This window comes from Danio rerio, chromosome 3 (assembly GCF_052040795.2).
Source record: "Danio rerio strain M-AB ecotype USA chromosome 3, GRCz13ab, whole genome shotgun sequence".
In the NCBI taxonomy this organism is placed as follows: domain Eukaryota; kingdom Metazoa; phylum Chordata; class Actinopteri; order Cypriniformes; family Danionidae; genus Danio; species Danio rerio.
The window spans coordinates 13,540,821-13,554,006 of NC_141023.1; the positions used below are offsets into that span (position 1 = coordinate 13,540,821).

General features: G+C 37.6%; 1 protein-coding gene across 1 annotated transcript in view; it reads left to right on the forward strand.

Moving 5' to 3' along the window:
• The window catches only part of LOC101884073 (uncharacterized), a 98,391-nt gene that overhangs the window by 63,973 nt on the left and 21,232 nt on the right, over positions 1 to 13,186 (forward strand). The window contains exon 17 of the mRNA XM_087245481.1: positions 6,716 to 7,138. Coding sequence (XP_087101607.1) covers positions 6,716 to 7,138 — 423 coding nt within the window. The remainder of the gene's footprint in view (positions 1 to 6,715; positions 7,139 to 13,186) is intronic.

Sequence of the window (13,186 nt, forward strand, 5' to 3'; positions counted from 1 at the left end):
AATAAGTCTAATACTGAATCTTAAATCTTGGTTGGGCGCCACATTGTCTGATCTCATTAAGGAGAGGGCGTTAAACCGTTGGAGAATCCAACAAAGATAACAATGACCCAATTAATTTGACTATTTTTTCTAATACTTTATCCGCAGATGTTCTGAGGACCTTTTACAAAATTTGGTAAATGATTTAATCCCCTAACAATGGTGCTTTACAAGCCTTTAAACAGGAAACCTAACTAATTGCCTAATGAGACTCTTTTTCATGACTCCCTGGTCATGTGCATCCTGTTGGACGCACACTTTCGTAGAGACAAAGGATCTCTGGAATTAATGCATATGGATGAAAGACAAACACTTGAAGTGTTACAATTAAGGCAGATGTATCTTGGAATAATATGCCATAGTTTTTCTCATATACTATGTGTTTATTGCAACCATTGTAATCAAATTAATGTTTTAACCCTCATAGCAGATGAAACCTTCTGTATGTGTCTGAAATGTATAATGTCTGGTACTAAATGAAAGCTAGTGACATTTGCAATACATTGGTGTAAATGAAAAACTAATAGTACAAACAGTATTCATCTTGTAACATTTGATGGCACCACAAATTTTCCACATTTCGGGACCATTGTAAATGTGCAAAACTTATGCCAGAAACTTATGCCATAGATTATTAACATAGATAGACTGATCATTCTTTTAAAAAATGTCAAATCCCAGTACAATCACGGTTTTACTTTTTTGTATTAAAGAGCCTTCTTTTATTAGTATTGTTCATTTTTGATTTGGAATTCATTAAATTTGTAATTTAGCTACAAAGTCAAAGTTTTAATTTGTTTATACTAAAGAGCATTCTTTAGTTTGTATTACTCTTTTTTTTCTTTTATTAGAATTTTTTCAAAAAGCTATTTAGTTATATTAGAAGATATTTTATTTTGTAAAAATGTGCAGCAGAAAAAATTAAATGGTTCTTGTTCATCTTAAATTTGTTTCAAATAATTTTGTAAAAAAATGTGATAAACGTATTTGGTATGGAGACCTTGAAGGGACGTGATGGCGGGGTAAAACTGGTGTAAAAAAAACTGTGTGGGAGAAAAAAATGATAGGAAATCATATTTTTAGTTTTTTTTGCATTCCCTATCAAAGATGTTTTGCGTTCCCTCAAAAATGTTTTGCGTTATCTCGCAAAACTGTTTCTCCACAAACACTTCCTGTTCACTTCATTCATGTAAACCCTCCCTTTTTTTGCCAAAACTCTACCGTATTTTACCATTCTATCCCACTAGTATCCTATCATTAAGTATTTTTCCATATTTCTGGTATATTTTTAAACTTGAAAACAAGCAAAAATTAAGATTAAAATGCCTGCATTCACTTTTCTTTACATTAAAGCTGTGGGTTGATCGTTGCCTTTCATATGCTACCTCTGAACCAGTGAATGTATAAGCGCTGACTGACTCCGTACAATAAACTGATCCCAGATCAGCTTCTGTACACGCCATTTAAAGTGACACCTCTGTTATCAAACAAGTGAAGAGCAGCAGATGAATCTCTCGTTTTGTTTTGTTTGATAACAGAGGTGTCTCTGTAAGAATGCATAGATCTATAATGAAAGCATTCCATTACATTAGAAACTGTTTGTGCTCATTTAAGAGGAAATTAGTTTTGTTTAAAATAAACACACAGGACGGAGATCTTTACATATTATTCAGTGTATTTGTCAGTTAAAACACACACCCGAATCCATAAGTGTCCTGCACAAGTTTCACTCCTTTGTAAATGGTGTATACAGAAGCTAATCTGGGATCAGTTTATTGTACATAGTGCATCTGTCAGTCAGCGCTTACACATGCATTCACTCGTTCAGAGGTTGCATATGAAAGGCGACGATTGACGCACAGATTTACTGAAAAGAAAGTGAGACATAATGGTAAAATATGAGAGAATTTTGGCAAAAACGAGAGAGTTTACATAAATGCAGTGATCAGGAAGTGTTTGTGGAGAAACAGTTTTGCGAGATAATGCAAAACATCTTTGCAAGATATTGCAAAACATCTTTGCGAGATAACGCAAAACATCTTTGCGGGATAACGCAAAATCTTTGCGAGGGAACGCAAAAACCTTAGAAATATGTTTTTCTAACACTTTTTTTTTCTCCCACCCAGTTTTTTTTTCTTCCACCAATTCTTTCCCCACCATCACGTCCTCTCCGGGTCTCCTTAATTGTGAGATTAGTATCATAAACTGTATCGCATCATGAGCCAGTTGAATTGTTACAGCCCTAACTTTTATTGTTCCTTCACTTCCTGCTTTGCTACTGTTCGGACGTCTTTGCCTACTGCTCCGCTCTTCGCACTCTTGCTTTTATATCTTATACCCTTAATTTAACTTGAGCCTATCAGCACAGTGCTCAAACAACACAGCTTGAAGATCAGCATCTATTCTACAAACTTTCTGGAATATAGCTTTACTAACAAGAGGGGAATTACCGTCTAAACAATCCTCCAGCTACTAGCTGGGTGCTTACATTCCGGAGATGGGAAAATACGGCTGTAAAAATGCCTCTGGACCGGATTAATTCAGATTCTCACTGTTGTACAAACTGCCACAAACTTCTACAAAAGATTGCGGTTCTTGAAACGAAGTTGCTTGCGACCCGACCAGAACTTCAGCTTCATTGTGGATCCTCTCAGCACACAGCCGGTGAGTCCCATAAATCTGTTCCTGCTACTGTTTTAAACACAGAAAAAAAGAATAAAGAATAAAATACTCGCGGGGTCAGATCATACGCTGCCGCATTAGTGTCTTCTACCCCAAATACAGCTCGGACTCAAATACAGCTTCAGAACAGATATGAAGTTTTGAGTAATATGGGTGAAGAATCCCCAAATGCAGTCATACAGAGATCGCATGATTCAGCAACTAATTCTGCATGGAACAGAGGCTCAAGGCCGACTAGACACCGGCATTCTGCTCCGATCACACCGGAGATAAGAACACTAGTCGTAGGAGATTCAATAATCAAGAATTTCAGGAGCAGATCTACAATGACATACTGCTTTCCTCATGCAACAGTTTCTGATGTAAACAAAGAACTTGAGGAAATTCTGAAAAAGCACAATACTGCAAAACGGATTATCATCCATGTGGGGAAGAATGATATTCGGAAGGAACAGTCAGAACTGCTCAAGAAAGATTTCTGTGAGCTCTTGGAAACAGTTGAAAGATTGAAGGTTCAGCCATTCATAAGTGGACCACTCCCTGCAAGAGGGACAAAAATGTTTTCACGGCTTCAATTTCAATCTCTTCTGGAACCAAAGACAGCTGTTTACATCAGACGGCCTTCATCCAAACAAACTTGGTGCAAAGGTGCTAAAGGTCAATACTTTTTTCTACCTCAATCATCCATCAGCTGTGTATGCCACTGAACTGAATTGCAAACACACACCTAGCAAATGTCCGGATGACCACAAGACCTCAAATCAGCTCCTGAGTGGACTTGTGGCTGACGAATCACCCAAGGACAGTGATAATGCCACGCAGTCAAAACACCCAATGTTGATAGAGACACTATCAGTTGCCCTCTGTTCAACACAGGCAGACTGTGACGCATCAGAACAGCATCAAGTCTCGTCACTCAAAAATAATCCTCAGGAAAACATATTTCTGCAGACAGAATCTCCAGATGCACAGCCTCTGTCACCGGACACGTTCTCATTGTCACAATGTTCACCACTCTTGGGTTTTTCAAAAAAGATAGAGGAACTGGTGTATGCTGGAACTAAACTTTCACACTCCATTGCCGCAAGCCCCCATTACCAACCAAAAAGCGGCCTGCTCCACAACCACCTATGAGCCCATCTGAAAGAGCCCTCCGATTTTTGCCACACCGCCAGGGCTCAAACACCAACGCCCCATCTTCAGCTGGTGAACACAAGAGCTCTCTGTGATGTGTGTCGGGGGCCTGCTTAGATAACAGTGTCTTTATCAAATGTTTTCAGAGCAAGCAGGAACCCAGTGTGTCTGTAGCTTTCTCTAAGCAGATATGTGTTGTGTTAAGTGACAGAAAACCAAAGACTTCATCAGGCTGTATAGCAAATCATTCAAATCTGGTGTCTATTAAATGTAGATCTGAGACTTCTCTAGAAAAAACAGCTAAAACCGTTAAGTTAGCACTTTTAAACATTCGATCACTCAACAATAAGTCACTTTTAGTCAATGATTTTATCAACACAAATTGCCTTGATTTTATGATTTAAATGAAACTTGGCTACATGACAGTTGTAGCGCAGCAGTTCTGAATGAAGCAGCTCCTTTAAACTTTGACTTTTTGAGTGTTTGCAGAGCTAATAGGAGAGGTGGAGGTATCGCTGCCCTATTAAAAAAATGTCTACGAGTGTAAACAAGTGTCATTTGGTGACTATTTGTCCTTTGAATATCTGAGTATAGCACTGAAAGGTGCTCCACGTATCTTACTGACCATTATCTACAGACCTCCAAAATATTCTCCAGCTTTTATTGAGGATTTTACAGAGCTGTTATCAATAGTAACCTCTGAATTTGATTATTTTAGTATTGCTGGGGATTTTAATATAAACACTGCTAGACAAACTTTCTTTTCAAGCCTTATAAACAGCAACTTAAATAATGCTCGCACACTATTTGTAACAATAGAGAGACTCACAACCCCCCCCCCCTCCCCCCAGTTGGATTCCAAGTGAACTACTCTCTGAAAGCAAATGTAATGAGTTTGCTCTTTTCTTTACTGATAAGATCAATAATATCAGAAAGGAAATCAGCTTATCCAATCAGCCAAGCTGTGTCAAAATCAAACTAGCTCAACCACAACTTAAGAAATCAGACATTATGTCTGATTTTATGGCAATTAATGGTAAAATCTTAGAAGAGATTGTGCAAATATGAAAACATCAACCTGCAGTCTTGTTAACCTGTTTAGAAATGGATCTTCTAAAAGTGGTAAATGCTTCAATTCTTTCAGCAATTTTTCCAAACTCACTTAAAACTGCAGTTGTTAAACCCCTCTTGAAGAAGAGCAACCTGGATAACACCCTATTGAGCAATTACAGGCCAATCTCAAATCTCCCTTTCATTGGTAAAATCATTAAAAAGTTGTTTTTAACCAGGTTAACAAGTTCTTAAACTTCAGGGGGTGTTTACACAATTTTCAATCTGGTTTCAGAGCACATCACAGTACAGAGAGCGCCCTTATAAAGATAATCAATGATATACACCTATATACAGATTCAGGTAAAATAACAGTGCTGGTACTGCTCGATCTCAGTGCTGCATTTGACACTGTCGATCACAGCATACTTCTGGATAGGCTGGAAAACTGGGTTGGGCTATCTGGCACGGTCTCTATTCCAAATCTCCTACCACAGCTATGCTGATGACACTCAGATCTACCTAGCCTTACTGCCTAATGACTACAGCCCCATTGACACCCTCTGCCAATGCATTGATGAAATTAACAGTTAGATGTGCCAAAACTTTCTTCAATTAAACAAAGAGAAAACTGAAGTTATTGCGTTTGGGAGAAGAGATGAGATTCTCAAGGAAAATGCGTATTTTGGCTCTAAAGGTCAAGCAACAAAAAATAAATTCAAGAATCTTGGTGTGACTCTGGAGTCAGATCTGAGTTTCAACAGTCATGTCAAAGCAGTCAGTAAATCAGCATACTATCATCTCAAAAACATAGCAAGAATCAGATGCTTTGTTTTTAGTTTAAGATTTAGAAAAACTTGTTTATGCTTTTATCAGCAGCAGGGTGGATTATTGTAATGGACTCCTCACTGGTCTTCCTAAAAAGACAGTCAGACAGTTGCAGCTCATCCAGAATGCTGCAGCCAGAATTCTGACCAGAACCAGAAAATCAGAGCACATCACATCTGTCCTCAGGTCTTTACACTGGCTGCCAGTTACATTCAGAATAGATTTGAAGTATTATTACTGGTCTATAAATCACTAAATGGCCTAGGACCTAAATACATTACAGATATGCTCACTGAATATAAACCCTGCAGATCACTCAGATCTTTAGGATCATATAAACTAGAAGTTCCAAGAGTTCAGTCAAAGCAGGGTGAATCGGCTTTTAGCCACTACGCCCCTCGCTGCTGGAATCAACTTCCAGAAATGATCAGATGTGCTCCAACATTAGGCACATTCAAATCAAGACTGAAAACACATCTGTTTAGCTGTGCCTTTACTGAATGAGCACTGTGCTGCGTCCGACAGATTGCACTATTATGTTTTTCTCTTCTTCATTCTTTTATATCACATTTTACCTGTTTTTGTGTTTTTTTTACTCATTTTTATTATTTGTTTTTATTTTACTTGTTTCTTTTATTCTTGTTTATATAAAGCACTTTGAATTGCCACTGTGTATGAAATGTGCTATATAAATGTATGAAATGTGCTATATAAATAAACTTGCCTTGCCTTGCCTTGCCTTCAAGAATGACCTTTTCATGTAGCAATAATCTATAGGGGGTCGCACACTGAACCCAGAAGAAATCCACATAAACACGGGAAGAATATGCAAACTCCACACAGACATATTTCCTGGCTCAGCCAGGATTCGAACCAGTAACCTATTTGTTATGAGGCAACAGTGTCTAACGCAAAGCAAGAAAAATAGTTTAATTGTGTAATATCTGTATTTATTCATTTTCTCATTTTCATGTTCTTACAGATTCTCTAAGTGGAGAGAAAATGATCATTGCATATGTCTTCTGAGACTCTTCATCAAAGCAGCAGAGGTTGAGACACAGACAGGGAAGCACATGCTGAAACTGTTATCCTCAGTCTGCACATACAGATCATTTCCACATGAAAAGTCTGACAAAATTAAACAAAGTAATTTCTTGCTGGGTCTTTGCTCACATGTGAAGAACTATGAGACCCAAATACGCAGGAGTATCCTTCCAGCATTACAGTCAGTTTTCCAGACTCCTGATGTCTGGATCATAGATCTCTCAGAGAGAAAGACCTCTGTCCTCCTGGAAGTGCTGAAACTACAAACAAAGAAGAAACCAGTAGAGCTGAGAGGATGTTCAGAGAAAAAGTGTGAAGTGAGGAGATTCCTCAAGTGTCTGCCCTTCATCTCACAACTCAGGTACTGAACTTTAGCATATTTGTTTATTTACATGTCAAGTAATATTGCTGAACTGTTTTAATCTCTATATGTAGGATATTTATGTATATTCTTTTTTAAATAATTATTTGTAATGTCAGTAATATCGGTGTGATGTCAGGGTTTCTATGCATTTTGGAAAACCTTGAAATTTACATGATTGTTTTACATTCATGGAAAGACACGGAATTTAATAGAAATGGTTAAATGTCCTGCAAATAATCTTTTCATTTATAAACTTTTTAAAACTTTTTGAATAAACTTTCGCATTTTAAAGTTTTATTTGAATTAATATTCTGTTAATAAACCTAGATGTAATGACAGCTGAGCTAGGCCATGACTCCTGCTGCACAAATTGAGTTATGATCCTCTGAGGTCTGTCTTGATTTCCCTCTTAATTCTTGTTATATTTTTGTTTCATGTCACGAACTTTCAGCAGCAGTTTTAACATGAAGTGACATGACATCTGATGTACAAATGCCACTGACACGTCACTGAGTGTAGGGACACTTCTGGTGGCATGTCCGGTTTTCACTATCATGTGGAACTCAATAGTGGCATGTGTAGTGGCATGTGTAGTGACCTGTGTCACTCAAGAATGCCGCACTGCATGTCACTGCAGTGACATCAACACCCGGCGAAGCTTAACGACACTAATCAACACTCGCAAAACCTTATTTAATCATTACGCAACTTTTAACATGATTTATTGTGTCGCAAGTTAGTTTTTATGCTATTTTAGTTTTTGTTTTTTTTGCTACAATATGGACATCTCTGTGTTTAATTAATTAATTAATTAGTTTTATTATTTAAATAATTAATTAATTTATTTTTATTTTAAGGTATTTAAAATAATATGCTATAAAGTTATATTAGAATAAAGTTATAATAAAATGCATGTTGTAAATACATAACATATAAGAATGTAAGATAATAGGTGTCATTTACTTAATCATTTAAAAATATTAAAGCAAAAAGAAACTTATAAACTTAATGTGCTTATAACATACTTATACTGACACCTACTGGCACGTCACAAGATCATTGACCTACTGACATTAGTGGGATGTGTCACTCACTAACAGTGGCATGTACTGACATTAGTGGCATGTAGGCCTAAATTATTTCTTAATTTAATTGTAGTGACACTTTAGATCTTTGTTGGTACAATACATGTCAGTGAATAGCTTGTATTATTTTGATGTATTTTATATAATTTACTTTAAAAAATGTAAATACATTTAGAACTGGTTAACACTTAAGCCAACATTTTTATTTTTTACACCTGCAATTTAAAAGCCGCTTTTAGACTAAACAGTTCTAAACTGCCACAGCCCAATTTAAAAACCATGATCTACATCTAATAGTTAACTTGTTAATTAAGTGGATTGTAAGCTTTCTGGTCTTTAAATGTCTATTTTTTTCACCATTTCTTTGCTTATTTTAACACTACAGTCTGTTGTGTTACACCGCAGACTATGAGTACACAGCATGTCTAAATTTCGGAACACATCATGCAGCATTTTGATTGGTTACTGAAAGAGAAACGTGTATATGACATGACCTGACATTGTTAAAATCAGATTTATGATATTATTGCACACACCTAACCGCTACAGCTTTAGCACAATAAAGCTTTTGCTCCATATCAATTAACATTCAGATGTTAGGCTACTATGGTAGCTTGTATTGGTAGTTTAATCTGCAACTAGTGTATTACTGTTTGTGACCAACTTTCATCATAAAATATCTGAAAAAATTTGATTTTGAATAGATTTTTTTTTAAAGAGTGGGAACCCTGTTTATTTATCAAAAATATACATAATTTTCTTTAAAGGGCACCTATTTGACCCCTTTTTTAATATTTAAGTTAAGTATTTTGTGTCTGTACAGTTTCAGCTCAAAACGCCCATCAGATTATTTATTATACTATTCAGAATTTTGGAATTATCTGCTCTGAACACACTGTAGCTGTTTTTGTGGCCTTTGCCTTTAATGCTAGTTCTCCCTGCCTACCGTTTCCAAATGCCTATCAAAGTGTGCCTCAGTTTCTGTCTCGGCTACATTAGGTAAACAGCACAGTGACAGACACAAAAAAGCAGATCTCTCGTAACGTTTGTGAGAAATACAACATTAAGAACTAGGGATGTCCCGATACAACATTTTAACTTCCGATACGATACCGATATTGCAGCCATCAGTCCAATACCGATATAAATCCGATATCAGCACAAATTATGAATACTTTTAATTTTACCTATTTTGTTGAGTCAAATGTATGAAAGGCTTGATCAAACTGGGAACAAGTCAGCAACAGTAAGTATGGAAAAAAACAGCCAGTTTATTAACTATTGGTTGCATAAATGCGAACCTTTTACATAAGGATATATAAAAAGAATTAAAGAATACATATTAAGACCCTGAAAAATATCTTAACTGAATAAACAAAAATACATTTTTAAAGTGCAAAATGCTAATTAAAGGTCACTTCAGTTGTTCATTTTTTACCACCAGCAAAGAGTAGAAACTGCTGAGAGCAGAAACATAAGAAAAAAAATTGTTAATTGAACAACTGCTAAAGGTTCAGTATCCAAAATTTCAATTTAACACACAGCTTTTTGATAAATTTTTGATCAAGTTGATCTGAAAAATATCTTTCACACTGGGAAGCAGAAATAAGTTATTGTTAAGTTAATAAAAATGTGCAGTATGGTTAGTACAAACATTTACATGATCAGAGCTATTTCATCTGTGTTTGTATCATAAGAAGATTATGGCTGTATAAATGTTCCCAAACATTTTTAATTTTATAATGATATATATTGCACATATTATATTTAACATAAAAATACTTGCAGAGGCTAGATTGAAACACACCTTTTTTCCACAGCACTTGAAATAATGTGACTTTTAAAAATAATTTTGTTTATCAAAATTCATTATGTTTGCACAGATTCCACCCTACTGCCCACATGGGAAAATTAAACAATGTAAATAACTGCAAACTGATGTGCAAAGCTGACACTGTTTATCAGAGCACTTTATCTTTTTGGGCTTTTTAAAGAAGAGTTAAACATGGGAATGTCTCTAATAAAATTTTCCTTCTGCCCCAAAAGTAATACCATTCTTTCTTTTAAACTGTAATGGTCATCAGCAGCAGAATGATTTCTTATTCTTATTTAACAGACAATAAAGACAACAAAACTGTTTAGCATTTTACATGACACTGTTCCTTTCAGAGTGTTGAAGTAAAAAAATGAAATAAAGAATAATAAATCCACTTTTGTTACTCCTACTATCCATGTGCACCACTGACAGCTCTCTAATCTTGGTGCTGCTGAGAGATTGAGATTGAAAGTTTGCGTATAAAATAATGTAGAAACGCAGCTAAAGAAAGCAGAATCCGGGACATGTTCGGCGATTTAGAAATCTTGGATGAATGCAATTTTTACGTCCCAAATAGAGGACATGTGCGGGAAAAAGATAATGTATTGTAGGTTTTTTTCCCCATGTGTCCTCGCACTCTTCTCAAAGCTAAAGTCAGAGCAGGTGTCCAGCGCGTCTCTGTGAGTCTGCTGCAGCAGCAGAGCCCGCGAGTCTGGCGGAGACTTTTCTCTCGCACACAGAACCGGGCCGCTGAGGTAAATTCTTATGTGTGGGAGGCGCTGGTGATGAATTAGGTATCACACTGGATGAACCACGATATGCCATGACCAAATTGAGGCTCGCACAATGTGTGCTACGTCGCCATTCTGTGCCTTATGTTGCTTAAGCAGCCTTATGCAAAACAATTTAAAGATCGCTTGACGTGAAGTGAATAAACCAGTAATGTTAGAGATGTGCCATTGTTACTAGCGTCAGCATGTGCTACCGTCACAATAGATTACTATCGTAATGCACCATAACTTAGTGTGAAGAGCATGTTAAATCTAAGAGACTTTGCTAGCAAGCAGTGTTGTGATCACGTGGGCTTTGCACGCTGTCTCTGGAGGCTGCTGGATAGAATAGCTGTAACGGAGTTTAGAGAGTATCGGACTGCTTATATCGGAGATTTTTAGCGCAGTCCGATATAGTTTTTTGGACTGATATCGGATGAATTTCCGATATCAATATCGGATCGGGACATCCCTAGTAAGAACTTCACCAATGATTATTTGATGTATTTGTTATAGAGTTCATGAGTCAATGAGAAAGATGAGTCACACGCAATGTCCTTACAAAGTTCATGCACACATACAGTGGACACACACAGGGCGCATTTAACCTTGCACTGTTTTTGCATGGCAAATTTGACGGGATACATGTTAATATCCAGTGCTGTAAGGATATCTGTTATGTTAATATACAAAATAAACCTGATTTAATGTCCACAAATGGATAGTGAAATGTTGTCTTTTATAATTGTACTGACACGTGGCTGTGGTGATAATTAAAGCTTAAGTAAATCGCTGTAATTCATTCAAACATGCGCTGTTGTAAAAACATTTTAAACTTGTAAAACTTATTCTTGATTATATTTGATGATTCTTGATGATCACAGAGAGCTCAACAGATTTTTTAATCCCAGTTGCTTTGCACACATCCTGTCTTGTTGATATGATTATACACGTTACTACAGAGACATGTTATTTCGTTGCTGTCAATCAGTTTGGTGGGTGGGGAAACTGCACTCTTACGTCATGTTTTATTTTATTGTCAGGTAATTTAAAAAAAGAAATGTATTGTGTTTATATCAGCCCAATTTGACTGTGGACACACTACCTACACCCAGTTCTATCCATTTGTAAGCAGCTTACAAATGGTGATTTTCATCATAGGTGCCCTTTAACTTTGGATGAAAGTAATAAGACTAAAGGTGGCATAAACACACAAATGCAATTTTTTTAGATTTGATTTTATTTACTCTTTCATATGTACAAGCACACTGGTATGATCAGAATGTTTAGAACGCACGTCATCAACTGCTAAATGCAAATATGACTTCTGATTTTGAGGTACGTGGTTCATCTCAATTTAGTTCAATTCTATAAACTTTGTCTATCCTACAGGGGTTAGAAAATTGTCTTTAGACAATGCCCTGGCTGATAAGACATAATGATGCTAAGCAAGCATCGCAATCCTCTGCCCCACCCCATCACAAACCCCCTCGCCCAAAATTCACACTTAGGCCCCGTTTACACCAACACGTCTTAGTTTTTAAATGGCATTTTAGAACGTAAACGATCCACTTCTACACTTCATCCAGCTATTCTAAACAGCCCTCCTTTTACACTATACCACAAAAAACAGACACAGACACACACACACACACACACACACATTTTATCATGCCCTCAGCAGTCAGAGGGTGCTTTGAGCACAAAACCCCAGTCGTGCAGCACGTCCTTTTCAGGATGGCGCTCCGACTGTGCGTTTCTAGGTGCGGGGTTTTCCTGGCTCCGGATGATGGACACGATAACTGCATTACATGTTTGGGGGTTCAGCATGTTAATGTGGTGCTCGGGGGCGGTTCATGTTGTCACTGCGATGCCATGACTGTCGCGCAGTTGAGAATGCAGCTAACTTTCGTGAGAGAGCGAGCCACCCTAGTCGCCTCCTGCTCTGCAGCGGGCGCTCGGGCAGATCTGAGGGTTTCAGCAGGAGATAATCTGCCACCTAAGGGCTTGCGGACCTCTCGCTCCTCCAAGCGCTCCATCCAAGCTTCAGGTACTGGAAGTGATCCGTCTAATTAGACGGTAGCTCTTACGCTCGCTGACACCGGAGACTAGATGTCCTCCGCGGCATCGGAGGGTGGACTTTCACTGTCCGACGATGATCCGGACCTGCTCGCCCCTTCTGGGCAAGCGAGCGCCGTCAAAACGGATCCTGAAGCGGACATGTTAGCCGTGCTTTCCCGGGCTGCTTTGGCCGTCGGGTTGGAGATGGTTCATCCCCCAGCCCCGCGACCGGACCGACTTAGATGGGTGTTACGTAGAGGACCAAAAGGCGAAGCCTTTGAAGCCTCTTGTCCCCTTCTTCCCGGAGGTGCAC